The sequence below is a fragment of the Streptopelia decaocto genome, assembly GCF_964273445.1.
Source record: "Streptopelia decaocto genome assembly, chromosome: 1".
Classification (NCBI taxonomy): Eukaryota; Metazoa; Chordata; class Aves; order Columbiformes; family Columbidae; genus Streptopelia; species Streptopelia decaocto.
This window is the reverse complement of record NC_138663.1, coordinates 44,100,816-44,115,713: the sequence shown is the minus strand read 5'-3', so window position 1 is coordinate 44,115,713 and position 14,898 is coordinate 44,100,816. Positions and strand designations below refer to the sequence as shown.

Here is a 14,898-nt window from a genome sequence, read left to right as displayed (position 1 = left end):
AATTGGAGTTTCCTAACAAAGGTTTTTTCAAATATAAAATACTTATTTGAGGGAGTCAACATTTTTCATAAGAATGTGCATCAGTTTTACCAAGGAGGGATGGAAAGTCTGCCCAAAAAGAAAGACTAACGTCAGAAAAAAAAGCAATAGTCCCACATTAACCACAAATCATAACCTACAAATGGAATTCACTCTCCACTAAAGTATGAAGAGGCATTTAAATTTCAGTCTCTCAAAATCCATCTGGGTATCCTTGCCCTCCGGCTTTTATTTTGGGAGGGTGGATGAAGCTGGTTGTCAGCTCCATACTGATACAGAATTGGGCACTCTGAAATTTTTACAAGACACAAAAAATTTCCATGAAGCTCTTCCAGGACTTCAGCAACTGTGAGACTGTGAAGGAGAGCTGCTTATTCTGAGAAAACCTGTGTTACTGCTGTGTTAGGTTTTAAATGATCTCTGCAGAACAATTTACACAGAACTTTCTATAACTGCCCTTTCTAAAATGACACTTCCCAGCACAGTGCAGACAGAAATGACATACTGCATGTCAGAAATACCTCCAGCCAAGCCTTTTTCCATAACTGTAATAAAGAAATCAAGCTTGTCCAGGAGATAACTGTTCTTTTGTTTTCTTTAGCACATTGAAAACCATTAGCTCATTAGGTCACAGATGTACACTGTCATAATCTCACAATTCACTTTCATTTTACCATTGTACCTCTGACTGTGTACATAAACCAAGAATCAATCTTTATGTTTGCTCTCCTTTGATGTGTAAACACAGTATATTTACATAACCATAAAATCTATTTTTAACTAGAAGAGAACTGAAAAAATGAACTTGTTGCTTGTGTTTAAGAGTAATTGACAGACCCTTTACCCTATTTTGGGATCTTTATTAGAGTGTGGATTTTAAGATGCGTCAAGTATCTCTATCTCATTGTTTCTTCATTATGAAAATCTGCATTTTCTGATATGTTAGTAGGCTGACTAAAGTATTAGGTAAAAGTACAAAAGTGTGTTTCTAAAACATGCTGTTACAGATTATATCTATCATAATTTGTTAGACCAATTTAAGATATTGGTCTCAATCTAAAATTTGAAATTAATAATTTGTGCTCTTGATCCCTTAGAACAAGATGTTCTCTGCTGCATTCTGAAGTAAATGTGGAAGATCCAACAGATTAGCTAACAGCTTGAAAGATTGCATATGGTGACAGCAATACTTTACAAACTGAATTCACTGGTTTGTAATTTGGAGATTTCCATTCTTCCATAAGAATTAAAAAAAAAAAAAACAAAAACAAACAACCCCAAAACTATATCTATCTTCAATTTTTATGGAGAGAAACAATCTGGAAAGATGATCTGTCATTTCATGAATGAGCATAGAATAAATATACTCTTTTTTGTACCCATAATGAAAAAACTTATTAGTTCTCAGAGCAAGAAAGATGAGATATTGTAAGGCTGAGTTTAAAATTTAAGTACAATGAATCAAACTAATTCAGGAGTCAGTATCTTAAAACTTACATCATTCTTGACATCAGCCTCTCTTTATAAAGAGATACCGACAAACAAAGCTAAGTTTATTCTGTTTTTCAAATGCATTCCTCAACTTTATAGTATGCTTTACACATACCTTTCATGAAAGAGAAACAAGGAAAACAAAAATGTTTTTTAAAATTAGGAAATCACTCCAAAATGGGCATATACATTCATCATAGGAAAGCTTCACAAAAATTAAACCATAAGTGATACAGATTTAAATAAGTTCTATTTGAGAAATATTTGTTGAAACAAATTCCTAAAAATGAGGAATCAGTAGCTATAGCACTCCTATTGCAGATCAGGTTAATTCCGACAGCTCTGCAACTTGCCAAATGTCTAAAATGATAGATAGTGTGAAGTAGAAAACAGCTACTGAAAGGGGAAAGGGATATAAAAGCTTCTTATAAAAAGACAGGGCAGTGCTCGTTGTTATTCAGGCACATCAGTGGCCATATCCTGTTTCCATTGACTGCAGTGGAAGCTTTAACACTGACTTCAAACAGGTGCAAGTCCCATGAGACTACAGGGAATAAAACGTACAGTCACGGTATGAAAGCAACAGTGTATAAAGTGTGGTGAGACAGGATATGTAATTCCAATTTGGTACACAAGAATCTGACAAAGCTATTTAAATGCAGTGCCAAGTAAGGAGGCAACTGAAAAAAAAACAGACATTCTAACCAGAAATTTGGCAGGCCTCCATTCAATGCTACAAGAAAAGCGCAGGAAAAGTGTTACAGAAATGAGAGCGCTAAATTACAGTGGGGGAGAGAACAAGGGAGACGCAGAGGCAGCAATAAGCATCATCTTGTTCTGTAGCAATACAATATCACTTGTTCGGGACACAGCTGTTGGCATGCCCTGGTGGATATGGCAGACTGCTCTGCTCTGAGAATTGTTGGGACTTGACTCAGTTATATTAACCTTTTTTATTTATTCTCTTCTGTATTATCATGAGCATTTGAAAATATTTGGGAACGTTTTTTTAACTTACATAATCTTCAAAGAGAAGTCTTAGGCTATATTCTTACATCAGTTGAGTTATACACGATGTCCACAATTAATTCCATGCAGAAAGTAGCTGAGATGTCATTATATTAATTAAAACTGATCAAAAATAGAGTACTTATCCCAAAGGAAACTATGTGACTTCATAATTTCTTTCCAGACTGAATCAGAAGAGAAAGTTATGCAACATAAAAACTATCTGTCTGTGGGGGTAATAAACATCACACGGTCTCAATATTAAACTCGTATGGATGAGTATTACAGCAGGATGATCAAATCTTGACATTTAATTTTAAAACCAGATTTTAAGGTTAAAATGAAGACTCATGGTAACAATTATGAAGGGAATAAGGCAAGACTGGAAATTACAGTAAGAGGTAAAACAGAGATTAAGCAGCTAATGAAAAGGTAAATGTATACCTGTGCAAGCATGGGAAATCCGAGGTTCCTGCATCCATTACAAGGTGTCAATGCCTCCCATAAACCTGAAGGACCACAAGTATTTTCGCCTGCATCATCATCATCTTCCTCTCTCGCTGATAAACATGCTGAAGAAGGCCTCTGCACATAAAGAAACAGCACTTTCAAACTAAACACAGTGATACATTTTACTTAATGGAAAGAACTTAAAAGATTCCCATTTATAAATTCCAAAAGATAAACTGCTCTTTTAATACAAAGTAACTACTCAACTGTCAATCTGCTATATGAAAATCACACTTTCTAAGGAAGGTGCATATTGACCTATCTGCAATTATACTTTATATATGAGTGAACACAACATCATACATTAAAAATATGTATTTATTTTCTTCTTTATCAAGTGGTGATTTCTACTTCATTTTACTTGAAAATTTGCTTTAATGTCATTAAGTTCAGAATATCCTATAGAGAAGAAAACATAACTTTTGTATTTAAAAAGTGCTATCCCCAAGATGGAAATAATATAAACAAAGAGGATCTTGTTCAATAGTTGCCTGATGCATTCAGAAAAGTACAGCAGTATTACTATGGCCTGGATCAGTCCAAGTGTTTTGCAGGAAAAAAAATTCAATCAAAATCTGAGGTATCAATTTTATATTTACTAATAACAAACATGTGAACTATTTTGTAGGCAAAAAAATTTAAAATGACCTGCCTTATTTTGTTTCATCAGCTAGAAGGGATGAAAGGTAAAGGAAAAAGTCATTCAGCTGTGAGCATTAAGGCTTCCATATTGGTCTCAACAATAAGGGAATAATGCTAATTTTTGCTTAAACTAGTATCCTAATTTTTTATGACAGCCAGAAAAAGGAAGAATGAAGACTTCCCATTTATTTATATTATTTTGCTACACAGTATAGTCCACCCCAGCTGGATGAATTGCAGTGGCAACTTTCATTGATTTCAGGAGAAAGAGAAGGAAAGTTAAGCCAGTAATGAAAGATTTTTAAAATCTCATGCTAAAAAAAAACTATGACAAGAAAAAATAACAGGATATTTAAAAAAAAAAAAAGGTCTTAATTCTTTGTCCATGATTAAATTGGAATATGTAATAGCTATTCTAGCCTGTTTGACATTTGTTTGTGCAGTCTACCTGACATTCAGATACTAAATGCTTTCTTTAGGAATGCTTGCTTACCTTAAGCAATCTTTCAGAAGTGGCTGGATTTTTGCCTGACCAACGTAATGCTGTTTGAAACAATGGATGACTACACCTATTATTCTGGTGGCAAAATTAGTTCTAAAGCACTGCTATGAGGCCCGCAGAAAAATAATTTTTAAAACCCACTTAATTGCAGATTATTTTAGTAATACAATAAAGAAATGTGTGGAGTCTGCTGCAAGAAAAGGAATGCAGAGATGAAGGAAAAGTAGGGGGAAAGAGGTGGAGAAACAGCAGCAGTTCTGAAGATTAATACAAGCTGATGGGAACTGTAAGAGAAGCAAAGGCACCACAGAGACAGAAACTAACTCAAATTGTATTACATCTGAGGATCATTTAACCTTTGACTCTTGTGCTAACTTCTTAGACACCACTGTGGCTGGATACCATTAATTTAAGCAGAAAAAGTATTTCTAAATTCTGTTTTAGCTCACTCACCAAAGATGAGAAACATGATATATCCATCGCTACTAGTTTGATTCAGTTAGAAAATGGTTGTTCCCTTGTTGCAGACTTCATGAATCTAGCCCTGTCTTCTAAACTTAGGTGGATTTATTTACTTTTTATTTTGAAAGTCAATTTCTAAAACATTCTTAGCATGCTATTTCATGAGGTTATTTTGACAGTCAAGTGGTACCACAGAATGTGTTACCACGGCAACCAATATTCTTACACAGATGATTAAAAGGATCAGGTTAACCGCAGAGTGTGGGTCGTGAAGGACTATTATTGCTATGCATTTGCATAGACAAAGGAAGCAGACTACAGGTCTTTCCCATCTATTTATGATGCCATCTTCCACTGTGGTTGCTCTACATTTATATTCTAAATCTCAGAATTGTTTTCCCAGAGAATAAAGTGCTTCTTGCCCCCTGGAGCAAAAAGCAAAGAACTGCAGCAGTGCAGGTACAGGAAAACAGGTAACACACATCAGCTGTGGCCTTACAAACCAATGTAAGTGAATAAAAAGGCACAAAATATAGTCACTCCATCTTCTAAAGTTAAAAAATGCACAAAAATATCAGAGAGAATTTTTAACACAACCAAAGGAAGGAGAAACAATGACATTCAATACATTTGACTCATTCAAGGAAGAACATGTGAGTATTTAACCATTACAGGATCACAGTAGAAAAAAAATTCATAGCAAAAGTATTACTGAACAATAGAACAATTACACAAGGAGAATGAGAGTTGTATTAATTCCATCAGATTTATTTTATATAAATAGCCTACAATAGAGTGGGGATCACATGAATTTTAATTAATGTCGTCAATATGAATGAGAAGAAGTGGGGAATATTATATAGGCAGATCTCCTGATCATTCAAAAAAGGATAAGTCGATGTCACAGAATCACAGAAGGGACCTTAAAGAACATCTAGTTCCAGCTCCCTCGCTATGGGCAGGAACACCTTCCTCTAGACCACGTTGTTCAAAGCCCCATCCAACCTGGCCTTGAAAACTTCCAGAGATGGGGCATCTACAGGTTTTCTGGGAACCTGCTCCAGTGCCTCACCACCCTCATGGTGAAGAATTTCTTCCTGATATCTAACCTAAATCTACCCTCTTTCAGATTAAAGCCATTACGCCTTGTCCTGTCACTACATGGCCTTGTAAACAGTCCCTCCTCAGCTTTCTTGTAGGTCCCCTTAAGGTACTGGGAGGCTGCTACAAGGTCTCCCTGAAGCCTCTTCTCCAGGCTGAACAACCCCAGCTCTCTCAGCTCATAGGAGAGGTGTTCCAGCCCCCCAATCATCTTCACGGCCCTCCGCTGAGCCCTCCCCAACAGGTCCTTATGTTGGGGGTCCCAGAGCCGAATACAGTTGAATGCAGCTGGAATAAATTGACCAGAACTGTTAGGCAGTGAATTACATGATACAGGCTAATTTACAGACTACTGCGGAGTAGGTTTGGCTCTTTTTATGCTTATTGCTTGATGTCTCCCTTCTTGCCCAGATTTTTGCTATTGATAAAGCACTAAGGGAAACATATGTGAAGGGTGAAGAAACAGCTACCGCTATCACCTTTCTCACTCATCTCTGCTGTCAGAAACTCAGTTCTTCCCAGACAACGGGTGCAAAGGGATAAACAGAAGTTGCTGCAGGGCGAGAGCTGCATTTGCCAAGAGGAGCGAAGGAGTTAATAGCTGCATGAGAGAAATGGGAGTCAGATGTCCCCCAAATGGAGTAGACTGTGTTTGCATACTCTGGGGAGAAGGATGCACCCAGAGAAGACACAGGGGAGATACAAAAAGAGCTACAGTCAATCCACAGACCCCAGACTGTCACACAAGCCCATGAAACTAACCCAGATCAAACAATTCCCTGCTATTCCCTCCATGCCTTCATTCCTTTCCCAGAACTCCCTCATTTTTCTGTTCTGTTGTATAATTTAATTTTGCTTCCTCAGAGATCCTTTGGACATGATAATCTAATTCTGTGTGTGCTGCTGGGAAGCCTTGAAATAGCCCCGTGGGGGGAGTTTTAGTGAAACCAAAGTTATTTATGCTCACTTCTCAGAAGAAAATAAAAAAAAGACAGAGAGAGGAAGAGATTTCTGTCACCTAAAGAAAAATAGACACAATTGAGAACCTTTTATTCATGCCTGTTTTGACTCCAAAAATAAAAACTACATGTAGTTTAAAAATGTCACGTAGATCGTAGTTGCTCAATTAATTGAATTTGACATTATGAAATCATGAAGTCAACATAAACTGTAAGACTAAGCTTCGAAAAGGCCAAATCTGCTAAAGAGACACGAGTATAAGCATCATATATCCTCAAACAAAACAGACAGAAAAACTTCAGAGACTAGAAATAATATATAAAAAGAAAAAATTGGTAGGGAAACCAGAAGACATTGATACAGAATAAAAGATTTATTAAAAGTACTATTTTTTAAGGGAACACTGAATTAAGTATTAGGAATTGCTTATAGCAATAAGAGACTAACAATATAATTTCTATATATACAAAAGTTAAAGCATAATAGCAGCAGTAAGGGAGTAGTAAGATACAGCATAAGGACACTGGACCATTACAATTAGCTGCAAGTTTTCCCTCAGTTTCTACAGGGCCTGATGTATCACCTCTGATTTTCATATCTGATGAGCATTAAATTATACCTTTGAAAATTTACGTATGGAAGTCTTCCTCTGCATGTCTCCATCTACACAAAAAGCAAAATTTTCCCAGTAGGATATGTTAGACTGAAGAACACTTTATTCTGTAAACAGGGCATTTGTTCTCCTGGTGTATGTATCTACATCAGATTGGCTCCCACAGTAACTTGACATCTCTCTCCTGATCTAAAAGAACAAGCCAATATTTAGCAACAAACAGAATGACAAGTACAGGAAAAAAAAAAGAGAAAGAAAAAAAAAACCCCACCACCACACACAGGGAAAGTCTGTTTCACTCTTAAAAGTCAACAGGAAAAGAAAAAGAGAGCACCTTTAATCATAACTATTACTTAAAGCTACCACCTTCACAGTTCAAGAAGCCTTACGCCATGTATAAAACATACATAAAGTTTTGGCCTTCCTTTTTAACAGATGTGAACAATTTCCTCCTATCATATGACCTCATTATCTTGACAAGTTTTCTCTATGAATAGAGTAAGTCATACAAAACCTCTTATTTCTTTTTTTTCCCTCTTTTTCTCTGTTTTTGATAAAAACTGGTCTGCTTTCTGCCTTGACAATTGTAAGCAGCCATTGCTAGGCAAAATGTGATTTCATTCCCTTGTTTCAAGATACAGAGATTTCCCTGTAGTAGTGCAGTGAAACAGAAAACTGAACACAAAAATATTTTTTTTACTTCTTGTATCTTTGTTTTTGCATAATTGTCATCCATTTGCAGAAGTATCACAAATACCCTCTCAGACAGCATCCACTAGAGCAAGATAGCACCAGTAAAACTGTAAAAGTTATAAAGTACCATTTGCTATTGCATCATAGTTCCAAGCACTAATGCTAACTATTCATTCATCTTGCAGCATATCACATTAAGAAAATAAGCTTTTTGAAATGGAGCAGCAAAGACAAAATCCAGAAGGCAATCTCCTTCTGTTTATGGAAGGCAGAAAGCAACCAGACAATTGATAAGCTAAATGCTACCACTCAGTCTGGAACAATGAAGTCAGTAGGAAGTTTCTTCTGAAGAAATAGTTCATCAGACACAGGACCATGTAAATGTTTCATATGATCCTAACTGCTGGATGACAGATATGTGCCTCTACCTCTCCTCTGCCTGGCCTAAAGGTTATGTAATTATGGCATAAAATACTAGGAAAAAACCCACAGTTCCATTGTCTAATATTCTAATTTCACATTCTATTAATAAGTCAGGAAACTGTTCCTGATCATCCTCTATAAATTAGGACGAGCAGGTGGTTGTGTGACGCTGCTGTTCCCAGCAGCTGTGGCAGCCAGGGAGGGGACAGGAGAACATTCCTGTGCTCCCAGTGCTCCCTCTGCTGCTGCCCAGGCTGCTCCCAGAGGAAAACGCCTGATGGATGCAGAATAGAAAAAAAAGCAGCATTTGGGCATCAAGTGTAACACCACCAGTTACTATCCTTCCACAGCAGGGTCCCTACATTAACCAAATGTGCCCTTCTGGGATTCAGCAAGGATCCTGACAAGGAGGAGCCTCATTTACCAGACTCATGCTGTGTCTTACAGATGAATAACAGGAAAGTGTTTCGGTGGCCTGGGCACACCTTTCCCGCATCCCCCAAGTCAGCCTTCCCCCTGCTTGGCGTTTTTCCATTTCCCATCCTCATTATCTTGTTCCTTCACCTCACACTGAACCTCTGCAACCATTATTTCACAAATATGCTCCTAGTTTACATCTCTTTCATAATTTCATTCACTATGAGTCTGGTGAGAGCTTGATTGCACCTCTTGTATTCAGCAAGGGAATATCAAGAGAACAAGGATGGTCTTGTACAGAAGGCAGCTGAATGTTGGAGAAGCTAAATGCTTCTGTGTCCCTGCCGCTGCCTTATAATCCCTCTGGGATGCTGCACATGTCACTTAAACTTCTCCAAGATGGTCACTAAGTTTGTGTTCCTTATTTCCTGGCTATATTGAAATGGTGAAGGCACATTTGCAGAAGTGCTGGGCTACGTCGGGAATTAACATGAGATATTCTGTAACCATTTCCAGTGCCACGTAAGAATAACTGCTCTGAAAATCCAAGCTCTAGCAAACAAAACAAAGAAAAACAAAACAAACAAAACCAAACAAACACCAAACCAACTAAACAAACAAGAAAGTCTGAAACAGTCACACACTTTGAACTCAAGAACAGAAATGTCTGAGCCTGGGAAGAAATTCCTGTAACTTGGAAGTCAGCAGTAATGGTAATTGACTACATGTAACAGGAATAAAATGTATTAAATTAAGGCAAACATGATTAATTCACATACGTGATGAAAAGCACATGAATGTGTAGTTACTGCCCCTCAGTGGGCAAGTGCTATGGACACCTGTCACAATGAGCACCCCAGAAGTTAAATCATTCTGTCTTCGCAGCAGGATCTAACAGCATGCAGCAAATGCACCCTGGAACTAGATGGCAAGTACAATGCACACTGCATAAGGTCAAAATACTAAGTTAAAGAAAGATATTTTAATATGAGTACATCTGAATGTGTATTCAAAGCAGTGCCATACATCCTTGCAAGTAACATAAATAATGACAATTAAGACAATTCTGAATCTTTGCACTACTCTCAAAAAGGATGCATACATACATACAACAAAAGTTTCAGGATTTTAAAACCTAACAAGTTGTTCATTAATCAGAAAATATCAGGCATAAACTAAAAAAAAAACAAAACACCCAAACACCACACAAACCAACCAATTCTTTTATCAATGGAAGAAAAAAATATTTTTCAAGACTTAGGATGGCTTTTCATTTGCTAAAAAGTAACCATAAAAGTGGCCCATCAACACACTGTCATTTATTAATGAAAAGGTTGATCTTTGCTAATTGACTTTTCACTAAACACAAAAGCTTTTGAACTGAGTGTGGTAATCTTCATATGAAGAGCATCTGATCTATAGATAAAAGCTGCTGCTAGAATGTTGATATTTAGTGATCTGAGATTTTGTGTGTATATCCTAAGTGCAAAGCAGAAGAAACCTTAATGTATTTCAGTAAGAATCTTTACTCTTTTCTTACTCTTGTTTAACTTTGCCATGTGGGTGAAGATTTTCAAATGACAGAAAATTCAGTAATTCCATAAACGGAAAAAATGCAGAGATTGGAACACTAAGTGCTTTTAGTTAAATATAATTCAACAATAATAAGAACGTATTTGTTAAGAATGATATAGTAGAGCGACTTTTCATTTTTAAGTATCTTGAGAAGCATAAACTGTGTTTGTTTTTCAATGTGAAATTAAAGGGATGAAGGATTAGCTGCTTGAAGCTCCAAGATGCATTGTCCCAATTCAAAAACCACTTAGGACACCATTCTTTTAAACTAGTTCAAACCATTTGAAAACTAAACATTTAATATGAGCTACTTGTTTAATCTATGGGTTAAACTGATTTCTGGATTGTTTAATCTACAGATTAAACTAGTTCTCTCTAATGCATGGAAATACAGGTACTTCCACAACTTATTTATTGCATCCTAACATCTGTGTTTGGGACAGGACTGAATTGCCTTCCAAATTAATCTCTCCCTCTTAACATTAGGTAAAATGAAGTGAGTCTGTGTTTTAAGTACTTGTCTAACTTTGAGCATGTACCTAAGACTCATAAATCAGACTATTTGTACAGTTACGCTTAACATCAAAGCACTTTGCTTGACCAAGGAAAAAGAGCACAGCTTGTTGAAGCTTAAAGCCCCAAGACAATTCACCAAGCCATATAACCTGCAAGGCCACTCTATGCTACAGAAATGTATGTCTAGGGATGCCTTTCCATACCACAGGCATAGTAGTTTTGACCTAAGTTGGTATGCAGAAAGGGTATCTACAAATGTAGGTTGTGCAGAAATGCAGGAATTTGGCAACTTTTTGCTTTTGACTCTTGAAGTTTAAGCACATGAATAGTTCCAATTAAGTTAATGGGATTTCTCATGTTAACAACAGGCTTATGTGTCTCCCTGAATCAATAAGCACATGACTCATTCCAAAATGTGACTCACTGGAAAAAAACTCATGTACCAGTTGCAAAAGAAGAGACTGATAATGAAAGGTATAGGAGCCTGCAGAAATGAAGTGTTAATATTTTTAGAAAAATTAAATAGAATTAGAAGTTTAAGCATATCTACCCTTGCATATATATATATATATATATATATACATATATAATTCAAAGTAAAGACTAGCATTTTTGGCTTTAAATGTCACAGAAAGAAAATACTGCTTGAAGAATAACTACAGAGGCATCTCTGTATTTAACAGCCCTATACTATCTGAATGTTATCATATAACATCTGAAAAAGTGCAATCTAGTTGCAAAGCAAATCAGCTATAAAACATGTATTTTTCTTTTTTTAAAGTTGTGAAAGAGAGGGTGGATAAGTGGGTGGCAGAATGATTAAACTTATAGAAAATACATTATTTCTCATGAAATAGAGCAGAAGGAATAGAAATTAGAGGAAAAATCAGGTGGTAAGTGAGTAGGCAGAAGTCACCACTTTATTACTCCTCCAGTGCACAGTTTTTTAATTTAGCATACATATTCTCAGTAAAAGTGTGTTACTGAAAATGCAGTTATTATTCCATTAAGTTGCTGTTGGCTTAATGAAGGATGTAAGAGAAAAATCATACCTGAATAGACAAAGCCAATCTAAAGAGGAACTATATACAGCACTGAGTTAGTCATCTGAAGATGAATGCTGGTTAAGAGCGGATAATTGAAAAAGCCTTGAAGAACATTTGTACTAAATTATCTACAGAACCATTAGTAGCAAAACACAAATAGTTTGCCATATTGTCACGTAAGTGCTAAATACAATATAAAAACAAAGCAGGAGAATAGCTGACAATCAGCTGAAATGTCTTGACATGCTATAGAATTTGAAGGCCTAACTGGAAAGACCAGTCAAATAGTAATCTACCTCTCAGTAAATTATGCAAGATCTCGGATTCTTCTAGCAGTATTAGGAAAAAGGATCACACACACAACCCATAAGAGACGCAGAGTACTATCAACTGGACAACAGCTCTCAATGCAGCCTTGTTTATATGGCAGGTGGAAGTAGGATTCAACATCATATTCACTAGGAAGGCAAAAGTTTTGCTATGGCTGGTAGGAAAATCTGCCAGTGTGAAGCTCACATACTGCAAGCTGCTGCTTTTTCCTGTCGTATAAAATTAAAACAGTGATTTCACTGCAGTCACCTCAATAACCAGTACCAGCAGAAGATTTAGGCCAGTGGTTGCTCTTCCTGTACTAGCTCATCTGTACTGTTCTTTTTGCCTGTGGTAGACTCAAACAGAATGTATAGATCTACAACAATACAAGCACACCTTTTTGTTATTTTCCAGACATACTCCTAAGTAGCTGAAGAGGTAATATTTAAATTCTTTCTTCAGCCAGTCACCATATAGTGTCTTAAAGATCCCGTAATATACACATAAGCAAGTCAGTTGGTAACACGTTTTTGTCTACAACTCCTGTGTAACACTGTATTTCTTGATTTAATAAGTAAGGTGTTAAAAATATTGACATTCCTTAAAAAAAACACCATTTGGGACAGACACAAAGGCAAGGTAGTAAATATTCCGATACCCATAAGGAAACAACTATTAATAATTAAAAGAAAGGCCAGCATAGGCACAAAACATTTCCACATTTTAATATTATTTTTGTCTAAGACTGACAGGTAGTGCTGAGGCTGCTTCTTTGCAGGCTGTGAACAGTTCACATTCCAGAGATATTGGGCAGAGCACCAATATCAACAGAAATAACAGCAGTAGTATTAATAGAAACTGCTCAATCTCAACCACTAAAGCAAATAAAATTGAAGAGCCTCTTCTGAGATTTGCCCTCATGGTACTAAACTGAAACTTATAATATGATTAGGAAGGAAAGATGCCAAGAGAAAACAGTTGACAAAAATTTGTGTTAATCCGTCAACTCTTACATCCTTTTGGAAAAGTAAAGTAACTGCTGTAATAACAGATGTCTGCATGGTCAAGTAACCCTGGTTTCTGCTTCTAATCTCAATTTAAAAACTTATACCACTGAACTCAGCTAAGGGTTTCAGAATACAGTGAAGTTACAGAAAAGCTAAGGGGTGCATTTAGAGCACACTGCTGATCCGTGTTAATTCCACAGGCAAACATTTCTAATGCATAGTAAATATTAGGCAATTGCCCCTTCACTGTGAATGACTCCTGATCTTATATTTTACAGAGGTATAAGAATCTGGTCCAATATATTTTTCTGCTATTAATTTTCTACTTGCTGAGCTTATTCATGGGGACTGAAAAAATCTGCCAACAGAACAAAATGAAACTCTACATCACGAGTGGTCAACTACTTCAAGATTTAAGGACAAAAATATTTAATATGTCAAATATAAATGTGTTTGTTGCCACTATGATAGAATTAAAAAAAAAAAGAAATTACGCAAATGGTTCAAACAAGTTGCCCTATGTTCCCATTTCAGCTACTAAACTATTTTTAAAGAAAGAGTTCTTTTGTATTAGCTTATCACAAATGGTCATTTTGCCCTGTGAAATGTGGCAGAATATTTACCATTAGCATTCACTTGTATACCTCTTATTAAGAAGCTAAGAAAGGGAAAATGGGATTGCTGCTTCTAAGAGAGCACCAATTTATTCAACTTCAAAAGAATCATAGGATTTAGTGAAACCATGCATTTACACTTCTCTCCACCCCTTAATAGATCCTGTAGGGGTTCACATAGCTGTGATGGACTAGTAGGCTCCATCTTCTGTTTACACCATAGAGATAAAACTATGCTCTTCCCCTCACTACAGAAAACAACTGAGTGACACACACATATGGTTCTCACTCTTCTCACGCATTTCCTATCAGATGGTGATCATCAGGCTTCACTGACAGTTCCAAGCTTAATGACTTTATTCTTATACTAAGAGAGTAGACATGAAATCAGTGTTAACCTTAGGTATATACAGAAAATATTTAAGATTTTTATTTTCTTTCCTCTACTGTTTGTCTCCTGTTGTGTTGGTAGAACACTCATTTTTCCTAAGGTCACTACATATTAAAAAACACAATCAAACCTGCATTGATACCTGCTGACAACAGTGACAGAGTTCTAGAAATATGACAGAAATATCTACCCCTATGACATGCAGAAATATCAAAAGCTAAACACTTTTAGAATGATATATTCTTTGTTTATGATTGCAGGACGGAAGAGAGTATATTTTAAATCATTATTTCTCCATCTTTCCTTATTAACTCAGTTATCTTTCCCCTAGGGTAGATAGATAGGACTGTGAAAAAGAAGTCTCCCACATATTCAAGTTCAGGCTTTTTACGAACTATCAAAACTAATTTTTCAAGAGAGCAAAAATATGTTTTCAGAAATTAAAATCTAATCATACTTAAATGCTGGAAAAATCTCTCATGTTCCTGAGAGATCTCATATATTCTTACATTCTCTACTGCTCAAATGTGATAAACCAAATAGATTACTAAAGTTTCACATACATTTCTCAATCCT

The 14,898-nt window shown here is 36.2% G+C and overlaps 1 protein-coding gene across 4 annotated transcripts in view; it reads right to left on the bottom strand.

Annotated features, from left to right (window-relative positions):
* The window catches only part of ANKS1B (ankyrin repeat and sterile alpha motif domain containing 1B), a gene marked incomplete at both ends in the record, with an annotated part of 433,162 nt that overhangs the window by 324,354 nt on the left and 93,910 nt on the right, over positions 1-14,898 (bottom strand). For all 4 annotated transcript variants that reach the window (XM_082076086.1, XM_082076094.1, XM_082076095.1 and 1 more), the window contains one exon: positions 2,983-3,123. In XM_082076086.1, the coding sequence (XP_081932212.1) occupies positions 2,983-3,123 (141 nt within the window). The remainder of the gene's footprint in view (positions 1-2,982; positions 3,124-14,898) is intronic.